The following is an 18,589-nucleotide window of genomic DNA, read 5'->3' on the forward strand; positions in this document are numbered from 1 at the left end:
ACATCGGATTTGCGGCTGAGCTGCAGCAGAGCGTACTCTGATAAATTAACGGGGCAAATATAAAGTCCATTGTTGCAGAGCCGAAAGAGAACTTGCATCGGAATCGCACCGGAAAACAGTAGAGAGGTACTGTAACGTGACGGTAATCCGCGGTCCGAGATCCCAAACCGGGCTGAAGCCCTACTTAACGGACTCTGCAAGCCCCTCTTCTTTTCGCACCCTTCAAGGCCTTGAAGAGCTTACTTTAATTTATTTCGCAGCAATCAAGAACAAACGAAGCTACAAGTGGGAAATAACCATGGCCATCACAGCGGACGTGCTCATCATCGGCGGCGGTCCCGCCGGCCTCGCCACGGCCCTGGCGCTATCCCGCAAGTTACATTCGGTACTCCTCTTCGACAGCCAGGAGTACCGCAACCGCCAGACATCCCACATGCATAATGTCCTCGGATTTGATGTAGGACGCTTCCATTTCTTGTCTACCCAGTATTAATCATGCTAATCACTCCTGCGTTGCCGTTAGCATGTGGAACCTGCCCGTTTCCGCGCTGCCATCCACGACACCCTCCTGCATAGATACACTACCAATACCATCATCAACAAGAAAATTATCCAAGCACGCAAGCTACCCCACGACGGTATAGGGTCCCGCTTCGAGGTCACCGATGAAGATGGAATTTCATACCTGGGTTCAAAGCTTGTTCTCGCTACGGGAGTACGCGACATCATGCCCCGCATTGACGGGTACGCCGAGAACTGGGGCCGGCTCATATTCCACTGCCTCTTCTGCCATGGGTATGAGGAGCGTGGCGCAGCAAATGCAGGTCTACTGGTAGCAGAGAGTTCACAACTACAGGCGAATCCCTCTGTGGGTCTGATTCTCGGACAGATGGTTCGTCGCTTCGCCGAAAAAGTAACCTTATTCACCAACGGCAATGAAGATACCACGATCGCCGTGAAAGAAGCTGGTGCGGAAGCGCAAGGGTTCATTATTGAATCTCGCCCAATTCTTTCCTTAGAACGAATTGCTTCGGCTGATGAGGGTTCGCGAGATACCCTGCGGGTCTGGCTGGGACAACCAGACGGAGGGGAATCTCCTAGCAGCTATATGGATGTGGGTTTCCTAACGCATATGCCGGATACAGTCGTCGCAAATGACTGGAGCAGCCAGCTGGGGCTGGAGCTGGATGGAAATGGGATTTACAAGCAAAAGGATGTCACGATGGAGACCACGGTGCCAGGGGTTTTTGTGGCTGGTGATCATGCCTCCGTAGCGAAGGATGTTCCCAATGCTGCGAGCAATGCCACTTTTGTGGCTTCGGCAGTTGCAGTGCAGTTGACGGTCGAGCATTCCCAGGGACAGTAGTTAAGTAGTCAGGGGTTATGTAGAGTAGTTGCATTGCGGTGGTGCAGGATGTGTGGTGATTAGGATGTTTGCGAATTGCTTTATGTACGGAGTCGGATGTATTATTGGAACAATTGAGCATAACGTAAAGCGAATCGAGACTTCCTCTGTTACCTGGGCTCAGCTCGTGTTGTATGTGGACACCCATTCCGGTCCGGTTGGTGATAGTGTATCGATTCATTTCCATCTGCGGACCGAGCTGCAGATCCGAGTCCGGCCGGAAATCCGCTCCACCGACCACAGACGCCCGGTCACCCCATCGTATATGATCATTTGGAAGGAGGCCGCTGCGCATCTCCAGCCCAGTCCCATTTTCCCAGACTATGTTAGTCTCTGCAGCAGATTCCTCCGTCGTTGAGGACCGGCCTAGTGACTCCGAAAAAATCGCGCACGAAACCTCCACCGACACGAACGCACCGACACAATGGCGCCAGATTGCGATACTGTTGGCGTTGTATCTGGTGATGTTTGCAGTTGCGCTGGTATTTTTTTATTTTTATTTTTTTTTTTTTTAAATTTTTTTTTTCATGCTTCAAAGCCGTCATTTACACAAAGGAAAAGCTAATGTGTTGATGCTCTGACAGGACAACACGATACTTGCACCTGCTCTCCCCGTCATCACGGACCATTTTCACTCACTCGACGATATGGGATGGTACAGCTCGGTCTACCTACTGACAATGTGCGCCACACAGATCCTCCACGGTCGGCTATGTACCATGTACTCCATTAAATGGGTTTACATGACAAATTTGGTAATCTTCGAAATTGGATCCGTCGTGTCGGCGGCAACTCCCACCTCGGTTGGCTTGATACTTGGACGGGCTATCACAGGAATAGGGGTGGCAGGGCTTCTTTCGGGTACTATCTTGCTCATTGCTGCGAGCATGTCTTTGCGGCTTCAGGCAACGGCTTTGGGTATTCTTGGGGGGTTGAAGGGCGCTGCAGCCGTGGCTGGGCCATTGTCAGATATACTCCTTTTCTCCATATATCTCTTCGAGAAGTATAAAGGTCAATGCTAACGAGTAAATGTTTATAGAATGGGGGGTGCTTTCACAGACAAGGTCTCCTGGCGATGGTGCTTCTACATCAATCTCCCCCTGGGCGGAGTCGGCGCCGTGGTCATCCTTTTCTTATTCCATGCGCCCTCTCCTACTTTTGTCCCTGATGCAACGAAAGGCAGCAGACTAAAACAGCGATTAAACCAGCTCGATATTGAAGGCACAGTACTCTTCAGTGCCTGCATTATTTGTCTCCTACTGGCCATCGAATGGGGTGGGGCGAAATGGACCTGGAGCAACGGTCGCATTATTGCCCTGTTCGTGATCTTCGGGGTCACATTGGTGGCCTTCTGCATTGTGCAGGCCAGAAAGAAAGAAATGGCAATGATACCACCAAGGGTAGCGGGGAACCGAAATGTCTGGAGCTGCGGTCTATATAGCGCCATGCTTGGAGCTGCATTTTATATTCTCGTTTACTATGTAAGCCCTCGTCCTATTCGCTCTTGAAGAGCGACATAGTGCTTCCCACCGCTAACAAACATCTGCTCCCAAACAGCTCCCGATATGGTTCCAAGTAATCAAAGGTGCCTCCGCCGTACGCTCGGGGATTATGAACCTTCCCATGCTCGTATCGCTGATTGTGCTCTCCATTCTCAGCGGTGCCTTAGTCTCCGCCATGGGATACTACACTCCCACTATGATCATGGGCTGTATCCTGGTCCTCATCAGCACCGCACTGATGACCACCTTTACTCCGGACACTGGGACCGTAAAATGGGCTGGCTACCAAGTCATCATGGGTGCTGGAATTGGCATGGGGGCGCAGCAAACTGTCCTCGCTATGCAGGCTTCACTGCCCGCTCAAGACGTGCCTGTTGGTACGGCTCTGATGATATTCTATCAGACGCTTGGAGGTGCTGTCTTCCTGATCGTGGCGCAGAATATCTTTCAGAATGAGCTGGTGAAGAGATTAACCGCTAAGAATATTCCGGGTGTAGATGCGAGCAGTGTGGCCGCTGCGGGAGCGACGGAGGTTAGGAACCTAGTGCCTGCCGAGTATCTGGGAGAGGCGTTAGAGGCGTATAATGCAGCGGTGGTGAGGACGTTTTATATCTCGGTTGCGTTGGCGGGAGTAGCGGTTTTGGCAACGTTTGTGCCGGAGTGGAAGTCGGTGAAGACGGGGGTGAAGAATAGAGACGAGCAGGACAATGTCGAATGCGGAGGGAATGAGATCGTGTAGATGCTGCTCTTGTGTATTTAGGTACAAGGTAAAAGCAATTTTGTCAAGGATGATTCATCAAGTCTCCTGGACGATCCTACTCTTGCTTGAACGGTTTACTGAGCGATAAATCGCACTCTGAATAGCCACCAAGATTAGGCCGGATAAGACCAAAAATATCATGATCAGTATGCCCCTCGGATAGCTGTGAATGTCGCATCAGATCATGTAGCTCCCTGTCTTGTATGATGAAAACTTACCCATTCAAACCATCATCATGTCGGAAGATCTGCGTCCCGGCCATGAGCCCAGCCGTGGCAGACATGACAACTAGAAATCATGTTCAGCATCCACATACCAATCTTCAGAACAGGGGAAACGTACACATCCTACCCAACCAAGTTAGTAATAACGGCAAGATATCAAACAGGATTAATAAACTCACGCCACACTAACACTTCTCTCCCCGGGACTAGAGCAATTAACCTGAATCCAAGCATTATGAACAGGATGATACCCGACCGCCAGCCCATTAACAGTCGTCCAGAGGCCAAACCGCCCCCATCTATAGACGTGGACCTGCAAAACCCTCAACAGAATGAGTGCGACGAGATACACAGCAATTGCAAGCATAACACTCATCCCCCGCCTGCGTGACCAGTCACTCAGAGATGCGAAGAAGACAATGACCGGTAGGGTGAGTAAGCTCCCTATCGCAGCGAGAGCGTTTGCCTGGATGCGAGAGAACCCCAGTGACATGATGATTGTCGGAGTATATGTAGTAAGGGGACTCCAGGTTGCGAAGACACATGCTGTGGCGAGGAAGTGGGGCCATTTGGTGTAGTTTGTGAGTGTTTCCCAAACCACCTTGACAGGAATCGTATTAGAGGTGGTCCCATTCCATGACTGAGATTTGCAAGCAGACTCTTCATCAGAGGTTTCACTAGCATTTCCCTCTCTCTCCGGCAGTAGTGTGAACAAAGCGATCGCAATAATGACCGACCATATTCCCTCCACTACTGATATCAGTAAAGTTTTATAACGGCTAATGGTGGAAAAAACCAGCACTCACGCAAGAATATCCACTGCCAACCATGCAATCCTCCCTTCCCATCTAATTTGAGCAAGGCAGCACCAAGTAACGGCGACACCGCAGCGCCCCCAAACATTCCAAAAAAGAAAACTGCAATGCGCTTCGTTAACTCCTCCTTCGTATACCACGTTGAAAGAGTGTACATAGCAGCTGGGATATACCCGGCCTCCGCGAGACCCAGGATGCTTCGAGTAAGCAGGAAACCCGTCTTATTCCGAATAAAGATCTGCAATGCGGCAATGACTCCGAAGATGCAGACCTGGGCACTGATCCAGCGGCGGGGTCCGACCTAGTACATGTACACTGAGCTTATTTGGATTCACAGGATAAGATCTATGCATGAGATAGTGTAAGAGAAAAGGTACCTTTTGTAGAACCATGTTGGACGGTATTTCGAGGACAATCACACCCAAAAACATAAGTTGATTGCCTAGATTAATAATGTCTTGGCTTATGCCAATATCCGATGCGAAACCTCCCGTCAGCGCACTGGCAATATTTGTGCGGTCAATCTGGTAGGTTGCGAAGCCGATGGTGAGAAGAGGGAGGACTCGGAAATCGGCTCTGATTGTAAGTTATCAGTGGGTGGGATTCCAAAGAAGCTTCTGAACCGGCAGGTCTTACTTTCTCCGCGTTGCGGTCACATCTTTAAAGACATACCCGCATCCCGAAGTGCTGCATGGAGACATTCTTCCCTTGAGACTGGACCATGTAAAGCTTTTGGCAAAGTTGAGGACTGATTGTGCAGAAATGACCAAGATTTGCGGTCTTGTTGAGCAAATGAATCAGGGACCTTGGGGGTTTACCTTTGGGGTGATAAGATAAGAATTAGTGATCGACGGACTACTTTTAAAGTTTTCGTCTATTTCGCTACTTCCTTTTTTAGATTATCATTTATTTTACTACGACAGCGAAGTTTCAGTCGCTTGTGGACTATGAGTTTGTAATTTACTTTGATGTTCATTTCATTCGCGTTGCATATGATAGCCGCCCGTCTCGCATTCATCGCTACGCCGATTCATTCGTCAACTCCATCAACAAACCTAACTGAACGGGCATGAAGATGGCAAGACGACTGTAAAATCCAGATGCCATGTGCAGGTACATCCGCTCTTCATCCAATCGGTCGCACGATTGCCCTATAATAACGAGAATGCATGCCGCAATTTTTGGAAGCGAACGAAATCTCCTAACTCGAGATTAGTCGACCAGCGTCTCAACGAGATTATTGTGGTGGACTTACATATTAGCCAGCATCTGGACATGGCTGTGCTGGCTACATTGTTCCAACACCGATCGCGCAGCAGCGAGACATCGTGCTTCACTTCGCTCATACGCCTCTCTCTCCTCAGGAGCCAGTCCCTGCTGCGCGAGTTGGAGCCATTTTCCGTGAATCAAGAATGTAAGAAAATAAGAGCTCAAATGCGTCTCTGACTCCATGTGCTCCTGGAGGAAAGAGGAGCGCCCTGAAGAATAATTGAGCGAATTGTTATAGGTCTGTAGAATACCAAGCCATGATTGCACCAGGCAATATGCATCTTCTATCTGACGGCACATGTCAACTCGTGGTGCTCGGAGGGCTGCTTGGCTATAGAGCGAATCTATCACACGATCACAGACACGACCGTAAAAACATTGAAGCGTCAACCGTGCTTCATCATGGTTCTGGAATTCGACACTGGGCGAATAGTCGGTGAACTTGTCGCACATCATCTAAATAGTTGAATATTAGATTTTCTTTTCTCTTCGTTGGTGAGGAAGGACTCTCACCGAAGATCGGCCTCTGTCCACTGCGTCGGCTTTTTCAATGGCATAGAGATGCCAGAAGGCATTCTTAAGCAATCGTTCGTCGGCCTCGGTGCAAAGCTGTCGCAGGCGCCGAGAGCTATGAAGTGCCAAATCCTGCACGAACTGGACACCGAGGGTGATGAGACGGGGTTTGGTGTGATGACCGGATTTGTCTGCGAAGATGATCTGTCACATGTCAATTTTGTTTTGTTCGGCTTCACCATTGAGCCTACTCACCATGATCAGAATCCCCTGGATGGAAAGGTTAGCTGTATCGACCTAGAAATCGGGGCAGAACACTTGCCTGAAATGCCCGAACAGTCGCGTTATCCATTGTGAGATAGTTCGATTCTGACAACGCTCGTCGAAAATATCCAGTGGCCCGTGACATGCCTCCCACGGCACTTTTGATACTCGAATGTATGCTTACAAGATAGCAGCCCAACGCCAGGACGGCATAGGCCACCACCACCGTGGCTCGATCGGAGCAGTCGGACGTCAGCACAGCATCCACACACTCCTGAGCACCTTCCATAGTCAGGAACATATTGACACCAGCACTACGGGCTATCAGCTAAGTCCAGGGGCTCCCCGTAACTCGTAGGCAACCTACCAAGGTGTTTCAAAACATGCTGTAAGTCATCAGCACGCTGGTCGTACTCCCACATAAATGCAAGATCTTTGGTAGCTAGATGGTCCTCACCTTGTATGTAGCTACTGATTCGAGGCTCACTGTCAAGCATCGGCCCCAGCGATTGTTTTTGACCCTCAGGCAATAGATAAGATGCCTTCTCATCGCCCACAATTTGGCAGTCAAGAAGCTTTGCGGCTCGTTTCACCTTTTCGCGGCATGGATGATCACCGTCGAGGAGAGGTGGGGAGGAAAAAAGTGCCGGAATGTCGAAGCCTGAAGTTACATGGCGAGCTAATGTACTTGATGAGTATGCCAGTTGGAATCGAAAGTTGCGGGGATCACCGTACTTTGGAACTCCATTTGCAGCTGTCAGAAATCAGCTTTGGTTGCAACGATAGTCCCACGATCTGATGCAACCTTACCATATGGATAGAAAATGTTTTGTCACCTCCTTGTTCATGATTTAAACTGGCCGCTGATGGATCACCATAAGGCGGAGGAAGAGTAGCAGTGCTTGTCTCGGATTCGGATGGACCTCCTAGGACCGAGCCATCAGCCGACCAGTCCGGGCAAGGGTTGCATGATACATCGGGAAGTTCCCAACAGCATAAGTCTAAAGATCCCGGAGCAATTGTCTCCATCCAGCCCTGAGGGCTGATTGAGTGCTGTAATGGCAGATCTGGGTCACGCTCGAATAGACTCAAGGCAGGACTGAGCCGCGAAGGGGTGCAGATGGACCTTGCTGATGCCGGACCTTGTGAATAGATGCAAGGGCTATCCTTCCTCTGGGAGCTATGCTGTCAGAATAAAGACATGCGTACGAAATGACTGAGAGGACAAGGTGAGAACTTACCCGGCAGTGCATGCAAGGATTACCTCCATCACCTACGGTGTTGAATTTTAGTCAGCTGGAGAACAAAGAAGAAGTGGAATCACGCCATATTACAAAGTGGCACGAACCACCATATCTGAAGAGGCAGATAAGCAAGATAGCAAGGGGAAGGGACATCGCCGGGAACTGACATCTAGTCTTTCGCGCCTTGCACGGCTCGCAGGCGCCTCTTCGTCGTGTAATAACCTTGCGAATTCCATTCATGATGCCTCGTGGCTTCAATTACGGCACAGCAGATATCTGTAGACTGCAAGATCACGCAAAGAGTCTCGTCAAAGACGCAATCGAAAGATGAACAGCTGGCGTATAAAAGGCAGGCCCTGCCACCTTGGGGGAGTTGCGTACTACCTTTGGCACGAGAACATGGAACAGTGTATGCACCTTACGAGTCTTCACACTTCCCCTCTCGGGATTTGGTTGCTCACAATTAATCTGGGATAGTTTTCAGCCGAGTCCGCCCCACCCAGTCCAGTATGAGTGTCATATGCCTCTGCGCTCCGATCATTGTGCCGTCACCAAAGTTTTCCAAATCCCCCAAGTAATCTTTCTGGGATTGGTCGGGACAGACACAAAAGGAGGAAGGCGGGGTCTAGTTCTTGCCAGGGCAGCCTGCCTCTTCGTGTTGGGTACGGTGGGTACAGTCAGTGCAGGAGTGCATCGCCTATCTCCGATCATCGCACACGAGAGAGATGTTCCTGTAATTACAGATGGTCGAGAGATTTACCATCCAATGAGGTTAGCATTACAGGCAACCTGCTCGCCCTCCACCAATTGAACGGCTGACGGAGAGACAGGCGTGGATTGCATGTACCGACGGGCAACTGTGCTCATTCGGCGCTATTGGCGGGCTTGGCCAGACTTGCAGGTACTTGGAATGTTTGATTGATAATAACCTGCTGTATGACGTCGATCGCCAGTGAGAGCGGCTTCCATCCCTAATATATGTCTAGTAGTCGTCGGTCGAGGTGTCCTTTGGTTCAAGCCGTGTTTGTCCACAGACATAAACCATCTGTCGTCCGGCTTTGAAAGGCCACAGAACCCCACAAACGTGCGATGGGCAGGCTCCCTGGAAACTCCCCAAGCCAATTACCCGGATATGTACACCGGAATGAGCCAAGAATTTCTAATCGACTATCAATTCTAGTGCTGCGCCAACCGAAGCACTAGGTGAATCACCCCGGACCAACGTTACATTTACAATGCAGGTTGGATGACCGGGCACACCCCACTGCATGGACGCTATTCACGCCACGCACCCACCTCCTTTAAAGGGTAAGTAAAATCAAGGAATCATTATTTAAATCCCCGTCTCCAATTTAATCCGATGATCTACTATTAAACGCCACCTAGATCGGACTGGGAAGACCATAGCCAGCCACTAAGTTTAGGGTCGGGCCTGGCCGTGAGTTCCAGCCGCGGCCCACTGACCCACTCCAGCCCCATATACCCTGGTCTAGGACAACGCCAAAGAAAGTATTCTCGCAGGGGTTGGTCTGTTCCAACGCCCGGCCCAGCACAGCTCCTCGCTCGTTCCTCCTTTTGATCTGCGGTGCTTTCGGTCGGCTATCGGACGACAATTAGCCGAAATACCATCTCGGTGTTTCGTGCTCATTCCCCTCCTCTTTAATACAAACAGTACTTTCTGGGACTCAGTGTAACTCTTCTGGCCAGTCCACCTCAGAGGAGAAACAATTGGGGAAATTGATTGTGCACGACGTTCGCCAGCGGTGGCTAGCTCGAGGGTATCCCAAAGAATGTCCGCATCGATCGAATGCTGATATGGCCCAAACCTCACGAACCCGACCGGTAGCCATACACGTGAGAGTAATCACCTATACGAGTACCATTAATAAATAGGGCAGCTATCCAATACCAGTGGGAGGCAACTGCAGGACGGTTACAAACTGCTGTAGGACAGGCCAGCTGCATGATCATCGCCGTGACGCATCTTACCATTGATCACCCAACGATTTGTAAGGACCTAGATACCATGCCATGGATGGAATGCAACGAAGTGAGGATAAATTGATTTTCTCATGGGGTCCAGGAAGAAAACACCTACATGAGCCCTCTTAAACGGAGACGGCAGGCACCAGCTGAGGAAAAGCTAGCTAGATCACGGGAATCAATGGCCCCCATGCCATTTTTCAGCCAACGGGGGGAAGAGGTGAATGGATTTTCAGCTCGACTCTAAGCGGCTAGTAGTGTGCTAATGCGCTTAGATCTACCCGTATTCCACTCATGCCGCCGTTCAACCAGGAATTCAATCCTCCTGCGTCACCAACACACACCATTGCCATATGTCCGAGACTTCCCCACCCATAATTTTTCCGATCGCATTGCGCAGTACTCGACACGCAGAGCCCGCCTTATGAGACCCAGCGTGGTAGACTACTGTCTGTCGGGCGGATGGATAGAATATCAGTCGAATTGGGAGCAGCCAGTGCCAAGTACTGGTGGCAATGACTTCGGACAGGGTATCGATGTCATCGACCGAAATCTGCAACAATATCAAGTCAAGGCCATTCCTCGTAGTTAGTCCACTGGCAGCACAATGAATACAACCAAGAGTGCGAGGGTACCCATGTGTTCAGTAGAATACATACCGGCCCAACTTTTACCTTCCACCCAAGCTGTATAGCAATCGCAACGCACGAATCACTAATGATGCTCCGGCTGGGATGTCTCGGCACCATCAACGTATACCTACCGTGCTCCTCCTGCACCCCAATAAATGCGGACGCTGTGAACCCCTTGATGAATGACCCATGTCGGGTGTTTTCCAGCTGGAGCTTCATAGTATAATCGTCCCGCTCTGCCTGTCGGCCATCTAGCTGCCCTGTACCCCCCAAACCCCTTTTCCACCCCTCATCCCAAGTTTCAGTTCGAGAGCATTTCTGGGTCTCCGCTGCAGTGGGAACATCATCAGCACCACTATCGCTCAGAACAATTGCGTTCTGCGCCGCTGTCCGCGGATACACCGCACCCGGCTGCACAAACACACAGAAGATATACTGCGCCGGAGAATCGCGAATGCGAGGAACACTAGGGCCAAACAAAAGCGGACGAATGTAGAGCACCGCATCTGTCTGAGGCGGAGGTACATAAAAAGTATTGAAGGCTACTGCCTTCCTAACACACTCTAGGAAGATGTGCTCGGGGACAGCCGTCATGCCTACCGCTGTTGCAGCATCTGCTAAATGACGGGCATGATCGTGGGGCCGGAAGAGAAGAATGCGATTATCTCGCGTGCGTCGGGCTTTAAGCAAATGCCGAAATCAGTATGCTGAGTTACTTTGGTGAGAAGAGAAGGATGTAATATATTACCGGTAAGGGACTCATAATATGGCCCTCCATAGTTTAGTCCCACGGCGAAGCCGTTGATTTGAAGATTTGGGTTGTTAATCACTGTGGGTGCGCTCCAGGAGCTTGTTGTAGGGGAGTAGGTGCATTCCACATGAGAAGTGGGAACTATATCAGATGTAGTAGATCTTAGCTCCGATGTTATAAGTTCAAGACTTGCATGACCGTCAGCGAGAGAGACAACGTACATTCAACTCTTTGGCTTCCAAGGGAAGACCAGTCTGTCGGACCGGTTAGCGCACCGCATCGGAGTCTAGAGTCCTTATTAAGGGGGACAGGGGTATGAGACTAACCGATGGTATCGGACGGTGGTTCAGGGAATATATCTGAATTCATTTTGGCCCTGATAGTGACGATCTATAGGATAGATCGGGGTTTATTTTGGAGTGCAATCTTTGAAGTGTATACACCGATGTTATATTTCAGGCAGGGCGCCTTGTTTCCGTAATACCGGAAAGTGAGGATGGGGCCGGAATTGTCATGCATGGCACTATTTTACCACTTTATTCCAGAGTAACTTCCGGATAGCGGTCCGAGGATCGACGGATCTAGGCTCGGTCATGCCGTAGCTGAAACCTTCCTCATGTGGATCAGTGTCAATTCTGAGAAGGTACGCGGGGTGTTCAGCTTTCGTGAGTAAACAGGGTAAAATCTTACAGCATTGCATTCCCCGAAAATGAATTTTCAATGCGGGGCTTGCTACAGATATCATGCATCTTTGGATAAGCCAGAGCCATGGCTGATAGCTAGGCGGATCTCACAGTATACATGAGATGCGCCAGACTATATAACAAGTACTACATCAGTAATTGCTGTGGTTAGTTTAAGCTCTGTTAGGCCTTTTTCAATCCCTCAGAATTTTGAATACCAATACCTGGGAAGTATATATATCTTCCCCAGATTTCACCCTTTCCCAGCCACGATGCTCTAATAAGCACGTAGAACGGCTTGTGTCCCAGCCTCTAAAGCTCGACCCACCATCATGGAAGACTCTCCTGACCCAGTTCTTTGTATACTTATATGAACACACTGGGACAGAGCTCAAGCTTGCTGATGGACTTTCGTGGAGTGTCTTGACTTCATATTGGTTAATCACGCATAAAGTCATGTCCATCTCAGAAAACTAAAAATCAGTCCTAATTTGAACCCCGACAGACGAATGGCCTGTAAACTCGCAGTCATATCTGAGATTTCCATATGGCTCCCTGCTGTCGGCATTCAATGGGATATTATCACCAAATATTACCGCGCCAGGACGTAGTATATTTGGTTGAGTGTCCTTACACTGTTGTATCAAGTGAAGCTTATCGCGAAATGTGATGCTGATGCATGGACATATGTCGACCTCGCCCGCATACGGCATACATTTGAAAATCTGCTTCAAGGAAGTAACATTTGAAACAGCATGGCGTTTGCGGTCGGGCGTGACAGAGAGTGTCAAAGTGGAGCGTCCAAAATCATGGCAATATCTCCAGTGGTCATTGTGAAGCCGAAGAAGTAGTTGTATTGTAGGCTTTTATTTGGCGTTAGGGCATAGCATCACCCGTTCTTCGGGCGGGAGAAGCTGGCGAAGTTTCATTCCTTGTGACTTAAGGTATCTCTCCAGACAAGCGAAGATATATTTGCAACTCAAGCCAAAGCAGATCTGGTCGGCGTGGGACAGCAGCTCCAATTTCCTTTCGATCAACTCCGGCGGTATGCTTCGCCGTGGCGTTTCCAGTTGACTTTGCCGAAACCCGGATTTTATCCGTGTGGAGAAATGGTACTTAGCTTGTTTGCTCATCTGTTTCAATACTTTGACAGGTGTCGTCAGTTAGGAAATTGGCTTGCCGTCGGCCGTACGCGATGAAGGAGCCATGGTAGAAAGGAGCCAAGAGGTTAAGCGATATTGTTATCGAGCAATTTGTGAGCAACGGGTGTCATTTGGGTCGTACTATTGGTATGAAGTATCTTACGGACCCAAAAGCAAGAATAGGTGTACCTCGACTATGTCTAATGAAAAAGCTGATGGAAGTGGATTATTTTCGTCAACTCTGGTATGTTGCAGGGTAAATATCGTACGAGTAGGTGATAGCGGGATCAAGGTCTATCTTCGTCGTTGGTCGGTCGCTGGTAGATGTAGAAGGAGAAGAAATGCTTGATCGGTCATAAGCAGTAACATTACGAAAGAAACCTTTGTATTGGATAAGTGTGTCGATACGACGAAGGAAATGAGAAAAGCACTATGCTAACCGACAGAGCTTAACCCGGTGCATACCATACCCGAATGACGTGCGGGTGAAGTCCGAACGAAGTGTGGGGTGTATAGCTGCAGCCGGTTATTTGATGGCCCTGCGAGGTGCGTTGGATGGGATGCTACTCCGTACAATCATCAATTAATACTTATTTCTTATGGACATTACCACAACGGCACACGCATCTAGATAGAGAGGCGCTACTACTGCTACAACAGCCAGGATTCCTCCGCATAAGCCTCCGCTCATGACTTATTTGAAAGTGCTGGCATTGTCTGGACAAGGTTATGGAAGCAGCATAACATGGGACAGACTTTCACGGGGGTTTGCTAGAAAAAAGGCCTTGGATAGTATATGAATATGTAGTAAGGATTAGCTCATCCTGATGCTCATTAGTTCCCTAGTCGAAGCCTCTAACTGCCGACTCCAATAATCACTATGTTGTCCGGTATATGTTAGGAGCAATATAATCTGTCGCAGACTCAGGTCCTCATAGACGAAGTCAACCGGGCCCGCCAGCTTGAACATCGTATGTCTGCCAGCCCTGAGACAATCACCATTAATAAACGGTAAATGAGGGAGGAAGCTGTCGAGAATTTCGCCTGCTCTCTGGATACTTTGTTCGCTTTTTCCGCTGCAAAGAAGACCTCGGATGTAACCCGACGTACCGCCCCATTCATTGTAATGTCGGATTAGGACGAAGTTGGTACCTTCCAGAAGAAAGATATCATCACCTCCACAAGCTCCAGACGCTGTTACACAACTGTCATAAGACATAATACTATATAGAGGCCCACCGCCATAGATTGCCATAGCGTTCTGCCTTTCGCCTTTTTGTATCTGCGCGAAACTCTTTCCTGCCAGCAGTTGGTGCAGGGACTTGTCAGAGGACTGAGTCACATTCATGAGATGCCCTATATGGGTGAAGCTAATCTCGAAAGATAGACTCAAGTCTGTTTCTGGAATGCTTGCAACAATCGCACTTTCGGGAGCACGCTGTAGCTCCAGAACGTTGAAGAGCTGCAGTGCAGTTCCAATACGGACTTCACGCGGCATGGTACGCAGAAGGAGCACAAATAGGCACATTGGGCTCTCCGAATAGTCCACAATGACCTCCGATCCTCGGCCTTCCTCGGCTTTGCTGAATTCACTAGATGCACTAGCAAAACCAAGTAGGCCGTAGACACGATCACGAACATCGGAACATTGAGCCAGACCAAACTTCAGAATCAGATCCACAAGTCCTATCTTTGTTAAAGTGCTTCTTCCCTGGTCCCTCTTTTTCAACTCATCTAGAATATCCCTCGCATGGCGACCTGCTGGAGTGCTCTCAAGAACCATATCAACTCCCGTAAAGCCTCCAAGGACAAACTCGCGCTTGTTCCACTTCGGTAGCTGCTTAAAGGCCGACCACGCTGTCGATTTTGATCCACAAAATAAGATGATGGTTCGTGCCAGAAATAACTCCTGGATTATCCACAGCCTGGACCAGTAAGACCGTTGATATATCGTATCCAGGGCGTCGGTTTGTGCCTTTTGCTTCCCCAGTTTGGATAGGACGCTGGTGTTGTTGACTACCGACTCGAAGCATACATCAAAAATGAGATCGCTCTCGGCTGTGGCAGGTCCAAGCCAGACGAGCACGTTTTCTGCCTGTGCATAAAGATCCCCCATTCGCTGGACCTGGGCGTTACGCTCGGAGGTGTCATTCTGATTGATACAGATTGCGTCCGCGAAGAAATAAGTGTCTCTGTAAGCACTGCTGGCTAATACCTTCAGGAATTTGTACAGATTCTCCCGGATGAAGAAGAGCTGATCGTTGACGAGGATCGGTTGGTCAGCTGCGGTGGTTCCCCATTCATAAGAGAGGCTGTTGTAATCGGGTTTCTCTGCGAATTTGCATGTCTTGAGAGAAAGTCTGAGAGGTTCTTCAAGGGCGGTAGACTCGAATTTGAGAAGTCGAATGTAGTGTCCATCGAAAGGCAGCACGGTATGGAAATATTCTCCCGTATTGGCCATCATGAGTGACGTAACAGTCTGGTGTATTTGTCAGCCACCCGCAAAAGTAATCCGAGGCCGAGAAGTCTCAGGTACAAGATTTGCGGTACACGGCGACTCACCTCAATATATCCACAAACTAAGGCTGCATTTAGGCTATATAGGCTGGGACTAAGCCACCATATAAGCCTCTTGCCAAGCCCGCGTCTAGGTTCACATACGGCTTCAGAGGCTACTACTCACCATCGCCTCATTCCTTAGGCAAAACCAGGTGAGAGGCAAAATGCGAACAGAGGCGAACGCTCGAAATTGACGCAAAAGTTCTTCAGGTTGTGTGAGAGAGTCCCTTAGATACGTGTGTAGTTTCGGCGTCACTGCTTCGCCAAGTAATGCGGGTTATGGGGATTAATCACTAAGACTGAACCACATATTGGATCCATAACGTAGCTCCTGCCTCATTCGGTCACCCATGTAATGCAATACACAAGATACCTCTTTGACTGAAAGATATCTTAACCATCAGACATTTGTGAACCTTGAAGTATGATTAAATGATCATAAAATTGGAGACCATGAAGGGGTGCATTTTCTGTCATTATATTACTGCAGCACATCCTCCTATTGCAGCACTCAAGTCTAACTCAAACCGATTAGTTGATCATAACTTCCATGTGTTCGCATGCACATAACCTTTTACTATTGTCAAAAGGTCTGAATGCTCTGCGGCATGTATTCCCTGATTGGGCAACCGATCACCCTCAAAGTCACCGGTAGAACCATAAGGCAAATATCTAACTATGGTACATTTTTGGTCCGACTCCGTGTTCGGCTGCTAATATTACCATCCAATACAGCTTGCCTCTTCCTGGTGCTTTGCCCCCGTGCGGGACGCTCTAGTAAATCTGTTCCACAATTTGAAGATTCCGGGCAACCCGTAATGTCATTAGCACGCTGTACATCTATCCCCCCCTTCTTCGTTTCAGGCGGCTTCGTACTGTTTTCAGCATTTGGCCTCTCCGACACAGCAACTGACAAACAACAGGGCCCTCCTTTTTCAGACTCGAGAAGCTGCATTACACTTTGATACGTGCGCTTCATAGAAGAGCCTTCATGAGAAGCTCGCATCTTCCACTCGACAACTTCCACAGGGCTATTGTTCTTGAACTTTGTACAGTATGACCGGGAGTTCGGGTCTGCTCCCAGATCGAGGAGTATCCTTATAACCTCCTCATTAGCGAAAAGGGCTGCAATATACTAATTGCCAAGCCATTTTAGTATATCAGGTTGTCATACACCCGGGTAAACTTGGATGTCTTTCCTTTAAGATACAGATCCAGTTTTCACTGAACACTTGAATATCACTCCACTTTCCAATCCCTCAACATGGCACCTGGTGAAGCATTTGTCGAAGCTTCTCATGATGCATATTTCGATGGTGACTTGCTGAAAACCCAGGAAGCCCTCCTCAGCGGACAGCTCACCGCCTAGGGCTTGAATGTAGGAATCAATTATGCCGCCAGTAAGGGTCACGCAAATATAGTAACCAGACTCTTTAATGCGGGGACACAAATTTCAGCGGTCGACCCTTCTTTCAGGGATGATGGGCAGCAGCGTCCCAACATCAGTCGCCGCCATCTCGACAACGGTCTTGATCCTAACTATAATGTATCTAATGGTGCAGCCTCTTCTACGGTCGGCTTTCTGAACTCATCAATATGGGCATCATCGCTGACTCCAATCTAACCGTTTGAGGGGGATAACTGCCTGTTCTGATGAGTTGCTCCCCAGAGGTTCTGGCCTCAACCGGTGTGATGCGAAGGGAGTTAGCCCACCCGCTTGTGCTCCTGGGAATACCGACAAAAATGATACTCCTCTGTTTGATACTTTTCTTCCACATGGGGCGACTGACTCCTGCCCTTTTCTTTTTTGCCATCCAGCCGAGGGAGACTCAAGGAGAGTTCAAGACCAGATCTCTTCTTATTAGGGGTCTTGATCTTATTACCACTTCAGCAAAATGGGGTACACCACTCTACCGCGCTGTTGCTCTGGCTAGGGAAGGCATTGCCAGGGTCCTGCTAGACGCAGGTGCAGATACAACCGTACAATCTAATTGCAGGCAATTGGCCGATTGAATTCCGGAGGAAGTAGCGGAAAGAACGACTCAACGTTACCCAACTCTGATGACTTACGTATCTCGCTTGAGACCATCCTTGAGATGCTTCAATCTGATCAGCACTAGAGGGGGACCTCCTAGAATGCTTCAGTCATTTAATCTAGCAAACTTAACTAGATTGTATTATTGTACATCATTGTGGTGGTCTCACATAAGGTCACAATAATTAGTGAACGTGCTAGATGCCAACTAAATGCAAATAATTGCGGATGGACGTGCAATGGTGCAACTTTTTTGCTAGCTGCGAGTAACATCGGTTAACCAAATGTAAGATTCATATTCTTAGCTTGGGACCTCAGTATTTTAATACATTCCATGAATCAAGGCGTTATCACAGACCCTTCCAAGCCTACCAGTCCCTGGGTCCTGGACTGTGATCTCGACGGGATTACGCCGAGATGACGGCAATGGAAAGACATCACGCAATGGTCCACTACACCAGCTCTCAAAATTTGTTATGTTAGGGTACAAACATACGGATCAACCCAAAGTATTTTGATTGAGGTTGCGCTCCAGAAGCCAGTGTATGATAGAGAAACCGGTATTTCAAGACTTATGGTTCCAGGAGAGTTATCGAAACATGAGGGAAATCATTGTGCACAAAACAAATGGCCTAAGCGAGTAGTGTTAGGTTCATGTCCCCGTTCTTATCCATGGAACGTATCAACCCCAGCTTCTGTTGATGAAAGCCAGCGAATAGGGTTCCGATCAACCACCTCCTATTCGATATTGGATGGTTAAGGTGGAACTACTTGGCGGACCCCCTTTTCCTGAAAATCGTCTGATATT

At 48.9% G+C, this 18,589-nt stretch overlaps 6 protein-coding genes across 6 annotated transcripts; 2 read left to right on the forward strand and 4 right to left on the reverse strand.

Moving 5' to 3' along the window:
• The first annotated feature begins 83 nt into the window (after window positions 1–83).
• BO85DRAFT_471688 (NAD(P)/FAD-dependent oxidoreductase) lies at window positions 84–1,506 on the forward strand. Its single transcript, XM_025662493.1, has 2 exons — window positions 84–457; window positions 524–1,506. Exons 1-2 carry the CDS (start codon window positions 299–301, stop codon window positions 1,364–1,366), a joined length of 1,002 nt encoding a protein of 333 aa, XP_025511594.1. The 5' UTR covers window positions 84–298; the 3' UTR covers window positions 1,367–1,506.
• Window positions 1,507–1,700: 194 nt separating this feature from the next.
• BO85DRAFT_452890 (MDR family MFS transporter) lies at window positions 1,701–3,827 on the forward strand. Its single transcript, XM_025660929.1, has 4 exons — window positions 1,701–1,887; window positions 1,990–2,369; window positions 2,445–2,886; window positions 2,963–3,827. The coding sequence occupies exons 1-4, from the start codon at window positions 1,729–1,731 to the stop codon at window positions 3,644–3,646; spliced, it is 1,665 nt and encodes a 554-aa protein (XP_025511595.1). The 5' UTR covers window positions 1,701–1,728; the 3' UTR covers window positions 3,647–3,827.
• Window positions 3,704–5,293, reverse strand: BO85DRAFT_503689 (MFS general substrate transporter; the record flags this gene model as incomplete). The annotated part of the gene is made up of 5 exons (XM_025664248.1): window positions 3,704–3,830; window positions 3,886–3,955; window positions 4,078–4,641; window positions 4,698–5,007; window positions 5,084–5,293. Coding segments are annotated over 5 exons (1,281 nt in total), but the record flags the coding sequence as incomplete, so codon positions are not given.
• A 293-nt stretch (window positions 5,294–5,586) lies between these two features.
• BO85DRAFT_150406 (Zn(II)2Cys6 transcription factor) lies at window positions 5,587–8,376 on the reverse strand. The gene is made up of 11 exons (XM_025654140.1): window positions 8,164–8,376; window positions 7,994–8,025; window positions 7,563–7,925; window positions 7,488–7,506; window positions 7,210–7,431; window positions 7,120–7,138; window positions 6,811–7,066; window positions 6,744–6,758; window positions 6,489–6,692; window positions 5,962–6,431; window positions 5,587–5,904 (listed from the first exon to the last, which is right to left on the reverse strand). Exons 1-11 carry the CDS (start codon window positions 8,234–8,236, stop codon window positions 5,727–5,729), a joined length of 1,851 nt encoding a protein of 616 aa, XP_025511597.1. The 5' UTR covers window positions 8,237–8,376; the 3' UTR covers window positions 5,587–5,726.
• A 1,919-nt stretch (window positions 8,377–10,295) lies between these two features.
• Window positions 10,296–11,585, reverse strand: BO85DRAFT_428835 (branched-chain amino acid aminotransferase; the record flags this gene model as incomplete). The annotated part of the gene is made up of 3 exons (XM_025658221.1): window positions 10,296–10,532; window positions 10,639–11,291; window positions 11,360–11,585. The coding sequence occupies 3 exons, from the start codon at window positions 11,583–11,585 to the stop codon at window positions 10,296–10,298; spliced, it is 1,116 nt and encodes a 371-aa protein (XP_025511598.1).
• Window positions 11,586–14,001: 2,416 nt separating this feature from the next.
• Window positions 14,002–15,648, reverse strand: BO85DRAFT_503710 (HET domain-containing protein; the record flags this gene model as incomplete). The annotated part of the gene is made up of 1 exon (XM_025664249.1): window positions 14,002–15,648. One exon carries the CDS (start codon window positions 15,646–15,648, stop codon window positions 14,002–14,004), a length of 1,647 nt encoding a protein of 548 aa, XP_025511599.1.
• Window positions 15,649–18,589: the final 2,941 nt, after the last annotated feature.

This window comes from Aspergillus piperis, assembly GCF_003184755.1.
Source record: "Aspergillus piperis CBS 112811 unplaced genomic scaffold BO85scaffold_22, whole genome shotgun sequence".
Lineage (NCBI taxonomy): Eukaryota > Fungi > Ascomycota > Eurotiomycetes > Eurotiales > Aspergillaceae > Aspergillus > Aspergillus piperis.

Excerpts from the sequence above, each read along its gene's own strand:
- BO85DRAFT_471688 (XM_025662493.1), top strand. The coding sequence starts at position 299 with ATGGCCATCACAGCGGACGTGCTCATCATCGGCGGCGGTCCCGCCGGC. Across the intron at positions 458-523 it reads ATAATGTCCTCGGATTTGAT|CATGTGGAACCTGCCCGTTT; the intron begins GTAGGACGCTTC and ends CGTTGCCGTTAG.
- BO85DRAFT_452890 (XM_025660929.1), top strand. The coding sequence starts at position 1,729 with ATGTTAGTCTCTGCAGCAGATTCCTCCGTCGTTGAGGACCGGCCTAGT. Across the intron at positions 1,888-1,989 it reads TGATGTTTGCAGTTGCGCTG|GACAACACGATACTTGCACC; the intron begins GTATTTTTTTAT and ends ATGCTCTGACAG. Across the intron at positions 2,887-2,962 it reads TTTATATTCTCGTTTACTAT|CTCCCGATATGGTTCCAAGT; the intron begins GTAAGCCCTCGT and ends GCTCCCAAACAG.
- BO85DRAFT_150406 (XM_025654140.1), bottom strand. The coding sequence starts at position 8,236 with ATGAATGGAATTCGCAAGGTTATTACACGACGAAGAGGCGCCTGCGAG. Across the intron at positions 7,926-7,993 it reads ATCCTTGCATGCACTGCCGG|AGGAAGGATAGCCCTTGCAT; the intron begins GTAAGTTCTCAC and ends CATAGCTCCCAG. Across the intron at positions 5,905-5,961 it reads GTCCAGATGCTGGCTAATAT|ATTTCGTTCGCTTCCAAAAA; the intron begins GTAAGTCCACCA and ends TCGAGTTAGGAG.